Source organism: Echiichthys vipera, assembly GCF_963691815.1.
Source record: "Echiichthys vipera genome assembly, chromosome: 3".
Classification (NCBI taxonomy): domain Eukaryota; kingdom Metazoa; phylum Chordata; class Actinopteri; order Perciformes; family Trachinidae; genus Echiichthys; species Echiichthys vipera.
In genome coordinates, this window is record NC_139828.1 from 7511053 (window position 1) to 7527219 (window position 16167).

Genomic DNA, 16167 nt, shown 5'->3' on the forward strand with positions numbered 1-16167 from the left:
GTTAGAGCGAGGCTGCCAGTGACCAGCGCCCCGAGCAGTTGGGGGCTCGGTGCCTTGCTCAACAGCACCTCGGCAGTGCCCAGGAGATGAACTGGCACCTCTCCAGCCACCAGTCCATGCTCTATTCATGGTCCACAGAGGGACTTGAACCAGCCACCCTTCGGTTCCCAGCCAAGTCACTTATGGACTGAGCTACTGCCGCCCCAAAAATAAGGAACGCTTCACGAATTTGTAACGCCTTTCTAGTCTTTTGACTACTCAAGGCACTTTCACAGTGTTTGTCACATTCACTCATTCACACAGACATTCACACTGATGGCAGTGGACATCTACATACCATCTAATCTAATGTAACCATTCACACCACATTTACACACACATGCGCAGCACGGGGAGCAAGTCAGGGTTCAGTTCCTTGCCCAGGGACACTTTGACATGTGAACCAGGTGAGATTGAACTGCCGATCTCTCGAATGAAGGACAACCCACTCTATCACTGAGCAAATATGAGAAAATATCCCTGGTTTTTATATCACAAATCTGGTCACCTTAAGTAGGCGGCTCCTATAGGTTAAAGTCAACAGTCACAGTTTAACTATTGTAATCTTGTTGCCATGGAAGCAAGCATTTCATTAAACTGAAAGGACTTCTTGACGTTCTCTTACATGGACGTGAAACAAAGTTTAAACTGTGATGTTATGCAATAACAGCACTATAACAAATATTCTATACATCAAGCGATTCCCCAAAAATGATATCAAACAAGACAAACAAAATATGAAAATAGATTTATTTGATGTTTAAAAGAAACTTACAGAACTGAGAAAGTGAAACGCTTTCCCCCCTTATAACAAACTCTCTCTTTTTCTCCTCCTAGTTTTTGGTTAAAAGCACAAAACTAAAATGTCTACGTTGATAATACTGACAAAAAACCTCACTGTATTTGCATAAAAAGGTTGTACTTTTCATGAGAGTTAGATGAGATATACGGTCCATCAGAGTAAATAGTCATGTTCAGTGGACAACACAGAGCCCAGATGTAGAACCGTGCTGCTGTTTGTCTCTGAGCTTGTGTCTGTGGGCTGGTCACTGCTGTCTGAAGCTCTGCCGCAATCCGGGTCAGAGTCTCCCCCTCCCTCCTGGGGCCTCTCCTCGCCCATCAGCTGATCAAAACCAAAGTCATCTGAGTCCACTGGTCTGGGTGAAGATTCCCCCTCTTCCTCGTCACACGGTTGCTGCTTGGCGATAAAGTCTGACTGGAAAAGAGCCTGGATCTGGATGAGGAAGGGGTCTCCCTCCTCTTCGGGCAGGGGATCCAGGTACCTGGCCAGAGACGACAGCATCTGCAGGGAGGTGATGGATGGAAGAGGTCACGAGACAACAAAAGAGTAGAAGCGATGTGCGAACAGAGAGGTAGACTGATCTTCTGGACTGACCTTCTCCAGACAGGTGAGATGGGAGTCTTTCCGGAAAAATCTCTCCATCGGCACACTCCTATCAAGAGTGGGAAAAAGCACAATTTAGATACTCAAGCATCAAGTTTTACAAACAAATTGTTCAAATCACAAATATGCAGCATCAGTGTGAATGTGAGTGTGTGTGTGTGTGTGTGTGTGTGTGTGTGTGTGTGTGTGTGTGCAGGGAGTGTGTGTGTGTGTGTGTGTGTGTGAGTGGACAACCACTACAGTCTTGTTTCTCACTCACCCAGGTGTCTGACAGTACTTGTGGATGATCCACTGAGCTCTTCTCAGCGTCTGCTCCCAGTCTGGGATGTCTTGTGATGACAGGAAGTCGAATCTGTAGGGCAGCTCTGAGGGGAGGAACAGAGAAGGAGGTCATGACTCAGTCTTGACATTCACAGACTTTGAGGCACGTTTACAGTGAGTCTGTGAAGGCTTAGGGCTGTCCCACTGAAGATGCAACTAATGATTATTTTCTCAAGTAACGTCAGAAAATGTGCATCGCAGTTTCTCAAAGTCCAAGCTGATGTCTTTAAATGTCTTGTTTTGTTTTTGTCACTCCAAAAACCCACAAATATTATAAGAACAGAGGAATATATTTGAGAGGCTGAATAGAACAATTTCCGCCATTTCGCATGAAAAATTGTCAATTAATCAATTAACAAACTGGTTGGGGATTATTTTTCAGTTGACTTATCGATTAGTTGATTAATTGTTGCCACGCCACTCTCTGGCAGACATTTTGAGGCCTTTTCTGAACACTAGACTTAAGACCACATTTCTGCAGACTTTGCTCGAGGGAATTACCCACAATTCAGTGTTGTGACATTAAACAGAGGGTTACCAGGGGAAGCTTTTTTCATTTAAAAGCCTAGATGTCCAAATGTTCCTTGGCTGTAAAGAAGGTCAAATAAAAAGCCCCATACCCTCAATTTTGGTGTCTTCAGGGTAACGTTATATGACACCACAAAGTTCTGTCCCGTCCTTGTTTATTTCCCATTCTGAGCCCTTTCATCCGCTCACACTCAAACACTTTCCAGGGGACATCAGTTAAAGCCGCAGTAGGTAAAAAGAAAAAGGAAAAAACGCCAGATTTTGCAGCAGAGTGACGCCTCTTCCTGCAGCTCTCTCTCTCTCTCTGAAATGACCTGTGATTGACCGAAGTCTCCTGTCTGGGACCCAATTTCATAAAGCCTGAAAACAGAGCCAAGGGGAGGTGCAGAAGTCTGTGTCTCAAATATGTACAATATGATGAAAGATTATTATTTATTTTTGCCCAACATCATAAAAAAATAAACTGCCTATCTCTAAGATTAAGTCTGTGACGATTCAAGGTTCAGAGAGGAGATTGAGATTGGGCCAGACACTCAGAGGATTAACTGTGCTACTGCGTGTACTGACCTGCAACTGTTCGTATCAAGTCTTTCTGCGTGTGTGTGTAATGGACTGGTAAATGGACTTGAACTTGTATAGCTCCTTTCTAGTCTTCTGACTACTCAAGGCTCTTTCACACTACTGTCACATTCACTCATTCACACAGACATTCACACTGATGGCAGTGGACATCTACATACCATCTAATATAACCACATGTACACACCCATGCGCAGAAGGGGTGCAATTTGGGGCCATTCAGTGTCTTGCCCAAGGACACTTCGACATGTGGACCGGGGATCGAACCGCAGATCTCTCTAATGGAGGACGACCCGCTCTTGACTTACTCTGTGGGCCTGAAGGTTCCTGGCTCTTTCTCACCAACAGACAGGTAGTTTGGGAGTGGGGGGAGGGATTGGCTGGGTCATATGGGCTCACTATCATCCCGATGAAGGGGGCTCCGCCGCGTGAGAAATAACTCTGGAACGATCAGGACAAAAGGGAATCAGTTGGCATGTTCACATAAACTCCGGCTTGGCTTCTCTCATCCAGTCATCTCACCTGGAACTGGTCCTGTGTGTTTATGTCTCGTATCGAAGGGTTGGGGTGGAAGGTGGGATGTGAGTGGTACCAGCCCACCACACTGAAGCCCAGAGACGATAGCACGTCACAGGCCTGCGTCTGAGACACCGGGTCCATCTCACACTGCAAACCTGTACTCACGCTGTTGCATGGCTCTGCTGCACAGATCTACAAAGACGCACATATTCTTTTGTCACTAAATACAAATGTCAAAAAACTTTATATGTTAAATAATCTTCTATCTTTATCGTCCACATTGTTTTCACTCCTTCTCCTACCTTTAATACTCTCTCTTCTTCGCTGAAAGTTCCACCTAGCAGGCCGATGACTTCCCCTCTTGACACATGGGCATGCTGACAATCACAATTTTGCGTTAATATACAATACATTAATGGGACAATAGATGGGAATGTTTCAGATTGTAATAAATTCATAGTGCAACACACTGAAGAAACTTTTTTCAAGCTGATTAACTCTTAACGTGTCAGTGTGTATAGCATACCATGTCCATTATGAGAAGAGTCTCTGCGCACACAATAACCTGGAATGGTTCCTGGGGAGAACAGCAAAGAAGTACTTTTACTTATACAACTTTAAAAAGCATGATTATGAAAGTTATGTATACATGACCTCAGATTAAATAAATAGTGAAATTCACATTTTGCAATAGACACCTCGATACTGACGATTGAATGATGGGATAAACGGCCACTGACCTGTACATCCTCTCCAAAAGACCTGCAGGGAATCAACTGGAAGGGATCAAAAGACCTACAAGCAGTGGAAGTAGATACACACATGTAAATCTGTAATTACAAGGCTGTCAGAAATTGAGCACTGTGTAAATCCATCTCGCTCACCCCCTGAATCTGGAGATCTTGCCGGGTTTAGGCTGCATCTTCATCTCTTTTCTCCGCAGCGCGAGTTCCTCAGCACTGAGATGCTGATAAACACACCACCAACACAGTTTCAGTAAATCTACGAGATGTGAATTCACCCAGTGATCAACGCTTTGATGAACAATTGCAGTGTGTGTGTGTGTCTCAGAGTGTTCAAACCTCATACGTCTGTCCCTCCAAATCTTTAGAGTCACACCAGTTTCCCCATATGTCCCGCACACGCCGCTTCCTGGTCCGCTAAAACGTGCAGCCAATCAGCACAATTAGCTGAAGGTTCAGTAAACTCATAGTTCAGATGCATGAGGTGAGGAGTTAGGAGTTTATAGGTACCTACCATACTCTGCAGTCTCTGGGCGAGCTGGTAAGCCTCAAGCACATCTTTGCCTTCCTTATGCTTGGAGCGGTCCACCACCTTTGGGCGATTATAGACCGCTTGCTCTGTGAGAGAAGAGGCACAGATCCAAATGAGATGGGAAGCCAGTTATTTTTTACATTTTTAAAAAAGAACAGAAGAATGCCGCCAAAGGCTCAGCAAAGTTACCGCAGTTATAGTTGATGGCTCCAATGAGCTCTAGGTAGGTGTGTACTCTCCCAATGCAGTTTACATCTCCGCAGTTCTTCAGTCCAGGGCGGACCGACGTCTTGTTCAGGTACTTGGGCTTGCTCCTCAGCCTGGTGAACGACAGAAGTAATAAGCGCGTCTTCTCATCTGGTGTTGTCATGAAAGATGTTACCAAACGTATATTGAGTTTTACCATTGATCCAGGATGTAGTTTCGGATCTTCAGGTATCTTTCAGGGGTCTTGGATGGTCGTCCCTCAAAGAACTCTGGGATAGCTTGTTTCTCCTCCTCAGTGATGCTCTCCATGTCCATCTCTATTTCCTGCTCAGGCGCTTTGAGCTCCTCCTCTTCCTCATCCTCATCCTCCCCCTCCTCCTCCTCCTCCTCCTCCTCCTGGTCTTCTTCTGGTCTATCAGCTGGACTCTGTTCAGTTTGATCAGCAGAATCTGGGAAGCAAAAACGACCACAGTGTAACTTCCCTCGAGGAAGAAGGGACATCATCCTGAAAAGTGGCCGCACAGTCGGTGTCTCATTCATCTTTTTTTGCTACACACTAAGACATTCATATGGATATGCATATCTATTAGCCTGCTCTGTAATAAATATTAGAAAATTAATGAATGAAAAATTAAATGACAGGTTATATTAGAAAGTCTAATAGAAACAAATGGGTGCTAGTCTTACCTGTGCCGACACTACAGGCCTCTTCCAGTTGACCAGTCTGTGCTGAGCTGTCATACTCGGAGCTCTGGCCTTCGTTCTCATCAGTCATTTGCATCGAGTCGCTCTGTGCCTGTGTTTGAAGGGTTATTGGAGGGAATGATACTCTCTCATTGCCTTTCTCGTCCAGCCCAGACACACCAGTCTTCTCTGAGGGAGGGAGGGAAGACGAGGGTTGAGGGTTTTGTGGAGACAGCGAGGAGTGGCTGGGTTGGTCCCTTGTCTCTGTCAGACCTGCCTCTTTCTGCTCCTCTGTGTCTGACTGGACCTCAGTGAGCTCACAGAAGTCAGTTTTGAGAACAGCCTGCGGTTTATGATCATCACCATCATCATCATCGTTTCCATCATCTCTCAGGTCATCAGTGATGTCTACCTCCTCATTCTCTTCATCAGAAAGCTTCTCTATGCGGACCGTGTTTGTCAGAGTGGACATATGACCGGAGGTGGGCTGAGGAGGCTGTAGGTGCAGAACAGGACCTGCAGAGGGAGCTGCAGCTGTGGGTTCTGATTTAGCCTGAAACAAATACACGTCACAGACGACATAAGAGATTTATTCATTCTTTGTGCTATCTCACAAGCTGAGGAAAAGTCCATGCTGTAATTTGGTATCAAAAACTTTCGACGTTTGGAGATTTTTTTTCAAGAATTGCATTTTTCTGTGATTGGAAAGTAAGAATCAGAATCAGAATCAGAAATACTTAAAGTATTTCCAGCACTTCTGTTCTGGACACTGTTTAGAAACCTGCTAAGGTGACAACATAACACGAGTACAAAGTAAAGGAAAGTCTCACCTTGTGTTTAAAGTATTGTCTGGCATAGCTCTTGACCTGAAGAACGGAACGGCTACCCACCAACTTGGAAATGTTAGTCCACCTTCGACCAAACTGAGCCTGCACCAAAACACACCATAGCAAACGTGCATTTTAAACAATATGCTCACAAAGTGATACAACAAGTATTAAATGTTTAACAGACATGCTGCCCAGAGACAAGGGAAGCTCACCAGTCCTTCCTCAAACAAGTCTTTCTCCTGTTTGGACCAACGGGAAGAGGAGCCTGAGGAAGAGGCCGAGGTCTTGGCTGGAGACCTGAACACACAGATGACAAAGTGTGACATGAATGGCAATAACATGAGGTGTATTCTGCTTATGTGAGAGGTGCAGGCAGCGATTCTGATCCATTGCAGGCGGCAGCAGATCTGACTGTGGAGACTTATATAATATCGAGTGTGAACTGGCAGCTGGAGAGGTGCCCTTGAGCAATGCACCCCCAAACTGCTTCAGGGCTGCTGTACACCAGTTTACCCTGCACTGATCCGCCAATCACAGATTATTCTCCAGAATCACTGACTCCACCTTGAATGCTGGAGGAAGGATTGACTTACTTCTTCACTTTGGGCTCGTTGTTGACATCACTTTCCCAAATATGTTCAGGAATCCCCTCTCCACCTGTCAGGTAGTATCTACAAGTATGGTTCAGGACCAATACAGTTATTACTAAGTGTGCTCCACACTATGTAGCTGAACAAATCTAATGTGTATTATCTCAACGGACTTCAAACAGAAAACACTTAGTACCTCTGCAGTTTGCACTTAAGCTGCTGAACACAGTGCAGCCATGACAGAATCTAAATCTCCAAAGTTGGTGATGCATTTGAGGTTAGTTAAAAGGATACTGTTCCTCCAGCAGCATCCTCTCGATCACCTCTCTGTTCTCCGGGCTGATGGTGCTGTCCAGCTCCCATGGCTGCACAAAGAGTCAACACAAGCGTTAAGAGTCACACAGACAGGAGTCAGTTGAAGGACGATAATGAACTCATACCAGTATCCCTGCGCTGCTCTTCCACGCAGACTGTATGAACCGCTCCTGGACTAAACCTGCTCCGTCCAGCTCACTGCAACAGACAGGAAATATATAAACAAATTAAAATATAAACAGCATCCAAAAAAAGCAAGTCTATAAAACGTGGGAAGGGAACACCATTTATTCTTAGGGTCAATCTGAGCCCAGCAATTTAAACATCCAGAAAATGATCATAATCAAAGTTGTTACTCAAGTTTTTATGCCAGGTACTCTTTGTGTATTTCTTGATTACCTAAATAACATTTTAAATTAAACACAGCACCCCAAACACCTTCTTATACATCAGGAATACCTTTAACGTGACTTCGGAAATATACAGAAAAAATAAAAATAAATAAATTATCTTACCGATAAAATTGGATCGAGGGGTTTTTGTGTGTGTTTTAAAGCGATTATATCATTTGTAAGTACTATCTTGTGTTATTTATAATATTTGGAATGAAAGTAGTGTCCATTACATAGACTGTTTCATTTACATATTATAAATGTGTATATATATATATATATATATATATATATATTTAATGCATTTATACAGTCTAACAGTAGCACGTACAGGGTCAATTTGACCTCAGGAAAAACAAACTATTTGAAACATTTAAAAGATTTTTATTGTAAAAGAGACAACAATAATAATAATAATAATAATAACAATAATAACAATAGTAATAATAATAATAATAATAATAATAATAATAATAATAAAAATTGAGAAAAAGGAACACCGATGCGACAAGTATGTTTACAGGACAATGAAAATATTAAAAAATGAAGATGAATGATGAAAAAATCATGTCAATATGAGGTTTTTCCCAACTGTCCCATAAAAAAAGGAAAAGCCATTAAATATAAAGCAAAATGACGTCACCCATGTATTTAGAGACGTTAAACATTGAATGGGGTCTAATTGACTGCGGTCACGTCAGCCAACCGCCGCTTAGTGTCTGTTGCGCGTCTATTAGTGCACTTACGGTCTATAAGTAAGTAAGTACATACTGGCGAATGGATAATTTCCTGGTATTCAAGAATGAATTCATTCCTGTTCACATTGATCCTGACTATTATTCTAGTCGGTTTCATAACAAATTAGATTCAAAATCCCTCCCAGTGTCAAAGTGCAGTAATAGACACGCAACAGATATTAAGTGGCGGCTGGCTTGACATGGCTTTTTGACGTGACCGCAGTTCTAATCGACCCTAAAGATAACAGGAGCGAGCAGGTGAGAGCAGTACATGCTTCCTCCCACCACCGGGTAATTTTTAGTGTCTGGTGGCGATTCAAACGGGGTTTTCATGCTTGAAACGCCGGAGAAATGAGACGAATCGCGCCCCTTCTTGGTTTCCATATCTACCTCCCCTCTGACACACACGAGTACAGAGAACTGTGGGACTAAAAACGAATAACAAGTCACCGTAAACTAGTGTACACTACAGCACACACGACCAACAGACTGTGTGAACGTCAAATAACCAGAAAGAGTGACTATTCTCACCTAATACTGCTGTCAAACTCGTCTCCTTCGATATCAACATCCACCTCGTCCTCCATGTTGTTGGACGAACGTAAACAACGGAAGAGAGTGAAGCGGTGAAGCGGTGCAACAGTGAAACAGCGCCCCGCTCTGCTCACAGCGACACCTGCTGGTGGGAGGAAGCATGTGCTGCTCTCCGCTGCCCGCTCCTGTGATCTTCAGAGTCAATGTTTAACATCTATAAATACATGGTTGGCATCATTTTTATATATATTTAATGGTGTTTCCTACTTTTATGGGACAGTTGGGAAAACCTCAAATTGACCTGATTATATTTTTTCATTGTCCTGTACACATACTTTGATCATTTTAATTATTTAATCCCTATTATTATTAATAGTATTAATATTATTATTATTTTTGTCTCTTTTACAATAAAAATATTTTAAAATGTTTCAAATTGTTTTTTTTTTTTCTGAGGCCAAATTGACCCTGTACGTAACACTTGCTACTGTTCTTGATAATGGACCATAGACTATAAATGCATTAAATATAAATATATATATTTATATATAATATATAAATGATACAGTCTATGTAATGGACATTACTTTCATTCCAAATATTATAAATAACACAAGATAGTACTTGCAAATAATATAATTGCTTTAAAACACACAAATATCCCTTGATCCAATTTTTTGGTAAGATAATTTATTTTTATTTTTATTTTTTTTTTCTGTATATCTCTGAAATCACGTTACAGGTATTCTGGATGTATAAGAAGGTGTTTGGGGTGCTGTGTTTAAAAATTCTTTGTTTTTTTTTGGTCTTCATTCCTTTCTGTTCTACTGTTTTTGTACGTTTTATGTTAATCTCATTTCTACATTTAAAAATTACATTTAAGTTTGGAAATGTATGTAAATATTTTCAATAAAGGAAGAATACGAGAAGAGAAGAAGGTGACATTCGGCCAATATGTTGCAGCATCATTTTACTAAAAAGGAAGGAATCTGTTTGCGTATGTAATAAAGTCTGTATAACATATAGTTCAATGGTAAATATGCATATATGACTGTGCTTTCATACCCCAGGACCTGGTCATCCATTCATCTTCACACTTCCACACTTCCTGCAGGACGAATGTGCTCCTTTTTATCACTTTGATTTTGTGAATATGTCGACAGCTCTAAAAAAACAAATTCACCACAGACGCAGATTTTGGTGGCCGGTGTTTGATTCCCAAAGCTTGTGATGCTGCACTTTAACACTTAAGAAATAAGCCAGTTTAAATGTTGTATTTATCAGCCAGTCAGGTGAAGTTAGCATCACATGTGCATTTATATTGTTTGTTAATCGGTATCAGAAACTCAGTCCTTTCATTGAGGTTGTGACTGTGACTACATGAACATTAAAGAACACCCACAATAAAATCCAAAAACAATGTGAAAGACAACAAAAAAAGGTTTTATTTAGAAATTCACAGTTTCTAATGGCACTACAAGTGTTGTAGTAACTCACTCCTGCTCAAAAATACTGTGCAGCTCTTCAGAGTAATCAGAGAGAAAGAGAGGGATAGAGAGAAAAAGAAAAAAGGGAGCACTTGACACAAGGTAGAAAAACAAAAAAGGCATGAGGAGTCATAAAAAAGTGCACACCCAACTCCTACAATTTCTCTCCGAGGTCTTCCTCCCTATTCGCTGCGTCACAGGATGAGTAGATTCAAAGTAGTCTTTCTCGTAACACAGACGCACACACACATACATGAGATCAACGACAAATAAATTCTCACATGCATACAGGTTTACACGCGCACAAACATAAGATCAGACACATTCAAAAAAAGGGTAAAAAAACCTCATGATTTGCTGGACTTGTGGAACATACAGAATCACATTAATAGTGTTCCAAATTGACCCATCTTTACTGCTTTCCCTTTATTCAACAATTCATATCCTCCTTCTTACAAACCACAAGTACTATTCAAGGTGGGGGCAAACACACAAAGTCAAAGAGCGCAATGACAAGTGAAGAAAAGAGTGTACGATGAGTGGAGGTGTGCGCGGAAAGCCCGGGAAAAGCAGGCGTTTAGAGTGATAAAGATTTGATTTCATGCTCCTAGTGGGAGTGTGATAGAGTGGTTCATAAAAGCAGGCATACTAAAACTTTTCTTTACGGTCACAGAAAGTCGTGCAATGGGGGGGTCAGAGGTGACCTTGGTGGATAAAGATATGTAAAAGAGAAAGAGGAGATGGTCAGGAGAGGCAATGACACTCTTTAAGGAGAGCGGAAGAAAATTCTCTGTCTCTGTCAAAATGTACACAAGTCCAACCACACAGAGCCAGTCAGAAACGGCATACACGGAGAAAAACATTAATTTTATTATCAAAAGACAAACAAAAATGAATAGCCCGTCTCACATCTGCACCTCCCTACGCTATTGAAACATTAAATTGGTTAACGCGGGTCAGTCGTGTAATCATGAAGATGCTGAAACAAGCACACAGAAGACAGGACGGTAATAATAATAATAAACACTCAGTTCAGCCCTTTCCACTACCTCCAACCACGCAGCAGCTCTGAACATATAAAAAAGCAGCAGTGTGGTGATTCTACGAATCCTGTAGTTTTTCAAAATCAATAATTCTCTTGTCGCTGCTGCAGGACATGTGACTGCCATCATACTTAGAGACATTTCAGGCTGAGGCAAACAGAACAAGGGGACGCCATAATGTCAAGCTAAAAATAAAAAAAGATAGGAAAAATCTCTACGGTCGAGCCATCCACCATGGCCATGAGTCAGTGCGGTTGAAAATATTTCTATATAACACACTCACATGTATAAAGTACTTTCACGTTGGGCGACTGGCAAGCGAAGTAGGTTAGAAAATCTGTAGTCATTTAAATAAATAAATAGATAAATAAAATTCTGCCTGGTCTGTCAGACTCAGCTGCAGGGCCCCGGGATGGGGTGGGGGTGGGGGTGTGTGTGTATGTGTGTGTGTGTGTGTGTGTGTGTGTCTGTGTGTGAGACTTAAGTGTAAACATTCAGCTCCTGTACCCTGAACAGCAAACGTATGCCTCCCTATTGCGAGAACAATTCGAACAAACAAACCACACCAGCAACAATAAGTGAGGAGCACGGCTCAGATATCGAGGAAAGAAATAGTAAAATCTAAACAGAGAAAGACAATTAAAACCCCCTGGTTCACCTCTAACCTCTCTGAACCCTTCCTCGCAGTCACAACATGCCCTGTAACAATGTCCCTGTATTTGATGTGTGAGAAAGCTCTTCGGGCACAGCCCAAACTAACCGAGTAGGGGCGGTTTCATCGTGAACTAGAAGGACCTACGAACTGCTGTGATTGTATTTGTAACATCATGTTAAATAGGACACTAAACTGAAAAACATGCAGACAAGTAAAACGATGTTCTTCATTCAGCTCTGATGGTTGGTTTGGAACAGACTGACAGAGACAGAGGAAGAGAAGCAGAGAGTTTGGTGCGCAATGGAAGTTGAACACTCTGGTCCCATACGAACACCTGCAGTCATGTTAGGGTGAAATACAAAGACAGAATGGATAAAATGATGGGCATGAAAGTCTGGAGGAAATAAGGATAAGAGAAGCAGTTTGTCGTGCTCCACAGTTCTCTCATAATGACACATTTCATTCAAAAGAGCAGCCTAATACTTCTTGATGCCCCCGTAGGTGAAGGAACGTAGAGTCGAGGTGGACAGCACCTCTCCTCACTGTGCTAGGAGTGGGAACAAAAACAACGTACTGGTGCTCAACTGTCACGGGACAATGTGCTTATCCAGTAGAAAAAAAAACATCTTGAGACCACTTCAATGGATTTGACTTGTATGAATGTTTCCCTTCCCACCACATTGTCTCTCTGTCCACTTCATCAATTCTAAATTTCATGTTTGTTAGCATTAAAAGGTTGAGAACAGATATAAAGGCACGTAACCGTAAACAGCTCTTTGACAGGAGTGGATAAGGACTGGATGATGTCGATCTACTGCTTCTACAGCCACTTCAGTTCCACGGTGCGCCAGGGTGCTCATGGGAAATGTGGTTCTTTGGGATGCAGTAAGACCTCATCTCCTCACAAGTCTGCTACCATATAGTGTGTGTGTGTGTATGAATAGAAAGTTGTGTAAAATTGTGAGTATTCAGACGTGTCCGGTGACTGCGGTCACCCCGATGGTCCCCATGCTGATCTCTTTGTTTCCCTTCATAAGCTGCTGCAGGCTGGGCAGAGAACCGACGCCGCTTCCCCGTATGGCAGGGAACTGCAGCTCCGTGTGCCGCGACTTCCGCCGCTTCATCGAGCGCTTCTCCTGACGGGACTTGGTGGGAGGCTGCTGGAGGGAGAAAGACAGACTGTGTCCGTTGCACAGGCCGGCGGAGGCGAAGATGGGCGAGGGAGGGGGTAGGCGGCTCGTGTAGGACTCCTCGGAGTGAGTGGACGAGCTGCAGCTGCTGGTCTCTGAGGGGAACTCCTTGGAGGTGCAAGTGGGCAGTGGTGACACCACCTCTGCACAGGGAGGGGGAGGCAGCGGGAGAGAAGCAGGAGGAAGAGGAGGAGGAAGAGGGGGCGGCGGTGGTGCTGGGGGCGGCACAGGGAGGCATGGGAGGAAGCCGTTGCAGTTTAGACCCCCGTTTGTGAGCGGAGCAGAGGGATCGGCTGGCTTCAGAAACTCAACCTTGTCCAATGACTTTGTCTTGCAGCGCTTTTTCTACAGGAAAAACAAAACACAGGAGGAGCGAATGATGAAAAAAAACATTTAGAGAAAGCCAAGATGCATCTTATAACGTAAAGCCATATTAACCACTTTTGTGCGAGACACTGAGGTCGAACAAACGGATCAAGGAAACAAATAGTAACTGATCCGCTGTGCTTTGATCAAAGTCCACAAAGTCCACAGTGCACCATGCTTTATTCCCCTGACCAAAGGTTTTCACTGGGGGTGAATTGTTTTAATTTTGAGGGACTCGAAGCCCGTCTTAAAAGTCAGAACATATGCCCGCAGTGTCCGCAAAGAAGTGGTTAACAGGTATTTGTAACGGGCTGAATCTTAACACTCTTCAGCTGCTCCTTTATCTCGACTACTCCACTGAGAAAAATAATCAGTGGCTGACAAAGGAGCCATTCACTGACTCTAGCACACTTATTGTCAGACTGACAGACTGACTAGAAAACACACAGCACTTAAAGTAAGGTGGCCGTCACAGCCAACATCAGCATTTGGAACAGACACTGTACCTTTTTCTCTGGAGAAAACCTTAGAGGTTCTACAATGTACAAGTCATCTGGACCTACTGGGGAGGGGAGAGAGGGGCCAGGTTAATGATGGAATGGCAAAGAGGAATACATACATGTAACAAGCATGAAGTGACCTTGCAAGTAGTTTTATCAAAGATGCAACGGCAAAAATCCATATTCTAAATCATGGCCTAATGATAACACAAGTCATTTGACTAAAACTTGAAACTAGAGCTGAGCTCAAATCACAGAAAAAGCAACATTCTATTAGCGATTACTACTTGCAAATGTCTACCATGAGCCAGCGAAGCACCATGCTCTATTATTACACTCCTGAAGCCTGCATGTGTGCACAAGCTGGCAATGACAGCCTCAAGGGCACTAACACACACACACACACACACACACACACACACACACACACGCACACACACACACACACGCCCACATGCACACTCTCTTGAGGGATAATGAACAGCAGGGGGAGTTTTAGGTTTCATGAGTCAAAGACATTTTCTCTTTTATTGCTTGCACCAGCCTCTCCCTGTGGCTGGTGTTGCTCTAGGGACTGGCTATCAGTCGCTAAGCATGGGAACGTGTGTGAGAGGGAAACAGCAGAGAAAAGAGACCGAATGAGAGTTGGGAAGGGAAAGAATGAAGAAAGATTAGGACAGTACTTGGATGAGGACAGCTGTGCAGCAGTCTAACGCATTAGCCTGAAGTAGCGAGAGTATGATCTTTGCGATGAGCTATGACTGCAGTATCAAGCCTCAATGGTGTTTATCTTTCAATGACAAAATAAGAGGGAGAAACACAATACATAGAAACACAGGGAGGGCAGGTTTGAGGAGAGACTTGAGTTTAGTGCGTGTGTACGTGTGTGTGTTCTTACCTTCTGTAGAGGACAAGTGGAACGACTTGGAGCGAACAAGCGGACAAGTCACTCTGCGCTTTAGGCTCATGTCGTCATAGGAGGAGAAGCATCTAAAGAGGAGGAAAATGATTGACATTTGTTTAAATTGACACTACTCCAACGTCCTACAGTTAGTGGCAGGACAGGAGTGACAGCATTAGGCAAGCAAGGAAGGGAAATAAGGAAGTGAGGCAATATGTTCTATTCAAAAGCGGTGCCATGAAAGTGGGTGTAGGGGATTGGCAATGACAGATCTGAGAATGGGAGAACAATACGATTAAAAATAACTCAGTGAATTAGAAGCCAATTCTACAGAAGCAAAATGTCAAATGTGGAATGTATGTGTGTGCGTGTGCGTGTCCGTGTGTGTGTGTGTGAGAGACAAACCTCTTGGGGCTGGGGTAGTGGTTGCTCTTGGGAAGGGCAACAGTGTTGGTGTTTGGGGGCGGAGGGGAGCTGCGGCAGCACTGCAGACACAGCAGGAGGCCCAGAGAAAGACACAGAACCAGGGAGACCACCAAGTAGCTCTGACGGTCAGACACCTGCAGAGGAACAGTCATACACATTGTTGCTGATTCCAACACGTTTCTGATTCTGGTTTGTGTTTGGTATGGGTAGCGCGAATATGATAAACAGGGCTGGTTAAAAAAATGGAAGTGTGCGCCTGCACGCACTATGTAAGCAGCAGGTAATACAATGGATTCGGGTACGTTACCTCTCTCTGCAGCTGGCTGACTGTAGCAGTGAGATTGAGCATCAGTTTAGTGACGTTCTCCAGTTGGCTCTGCAGGATCTGGATGGAATCTGTCTGCTTCTGGTCCTGAAAAGCCAGAGTTACTTATATCAGACAGAGACACACAAACCCCTTTTGTCAACTTCTCTTGCTGGTATTGCCTTCATGTACACTGACCTGCTCCTCAGCAATGCGGGAGGTGTTCTGCAGTTTGATGATGGTCTTATTGAACGCTCTCTGCATCTCTTCCATCTGTTTACGGTATCTGAGCAACACAAATGCAACCTGTGAGACAAACTTGAAAGAAACCTTGTCATAC

General features: G+C 43.4%; 2 protein-coding genes across 4 annotated transcripts in view; both read right to left on the minus strand.

The window, feature by feature from the left end:
* Positions 1-840: 840 nt before the first annotated feature.
* On the minus strand, positions 841-9026 carry mysm1 (Myb-like, SWIRM and MPN domains 1). The gene is made up of 20 exons (XM_083940129.1): positions 8953-9026; positions 7418-7490; positions 7272-7342; positions 6981-7058; positions 6600-6684; positions 6388-6486; positions 5561-6110; positions 5070-5322; positions 4856-4986; positions 4649-4752; positions 4474-4551; positions 4276-4358; positions 4132-4186; positions 3918-3968; positions 3694-3768; positions 3395-3583; positions 3181-3313; positions 1704-1809; positions 1436-1493; positions 841-1342 (listed from the first exon to the last, which is right to left on the minus strand). The coding sequence occupies exons 1-20, from the start codon at positions 9006-9008 to the stop codon at positions 995-997; spliced, it is 2676 nt and encodes an 891-aa protein (XP_083796255.1). The 5' UTR covers positions 9009-9026; the 3' UTR covers positions 841-994.
* A 1351-nt stretch (positions 9027-10377) lies between these two features.
* suco (SUN domain containing ossification factor) overlaps positions 10378-16167 on the minus strand; it is a 41163-nt gene continuing 35373 nt past the window's right edge. For 2 of the 3 annotated variants that reach the window (XM_083940115.1, XM_083940114.1), the window contains 6 exons: positions 16026-16113; positions 15831-15935; positions 15503-15657; positions 15095-15186; positions 14203-14258; positions 10378-13675 (listed from right to left, as the gene is read on the minus strand). In XM_083940115.1, the coding sequence (XP_083796241.1) occupies positions 13109-13675; positions 14203-14258; positions 15095-15186; positions 15503-15657; positions 15831-15935; positions 16026-16113 (1063 nt within the window). In that variant the 3' untranslated portion in view covers positions 10378-13108. The remainder of the gene's footprint in view (positions 13676-14202; positions 14259-15094; positions 15187-15502; positions 15658-15830; positions 15936-16025; positions 16114-16167) is intronic. The other variant, XM_083940116.1, reaches the window with a different exon arrangement.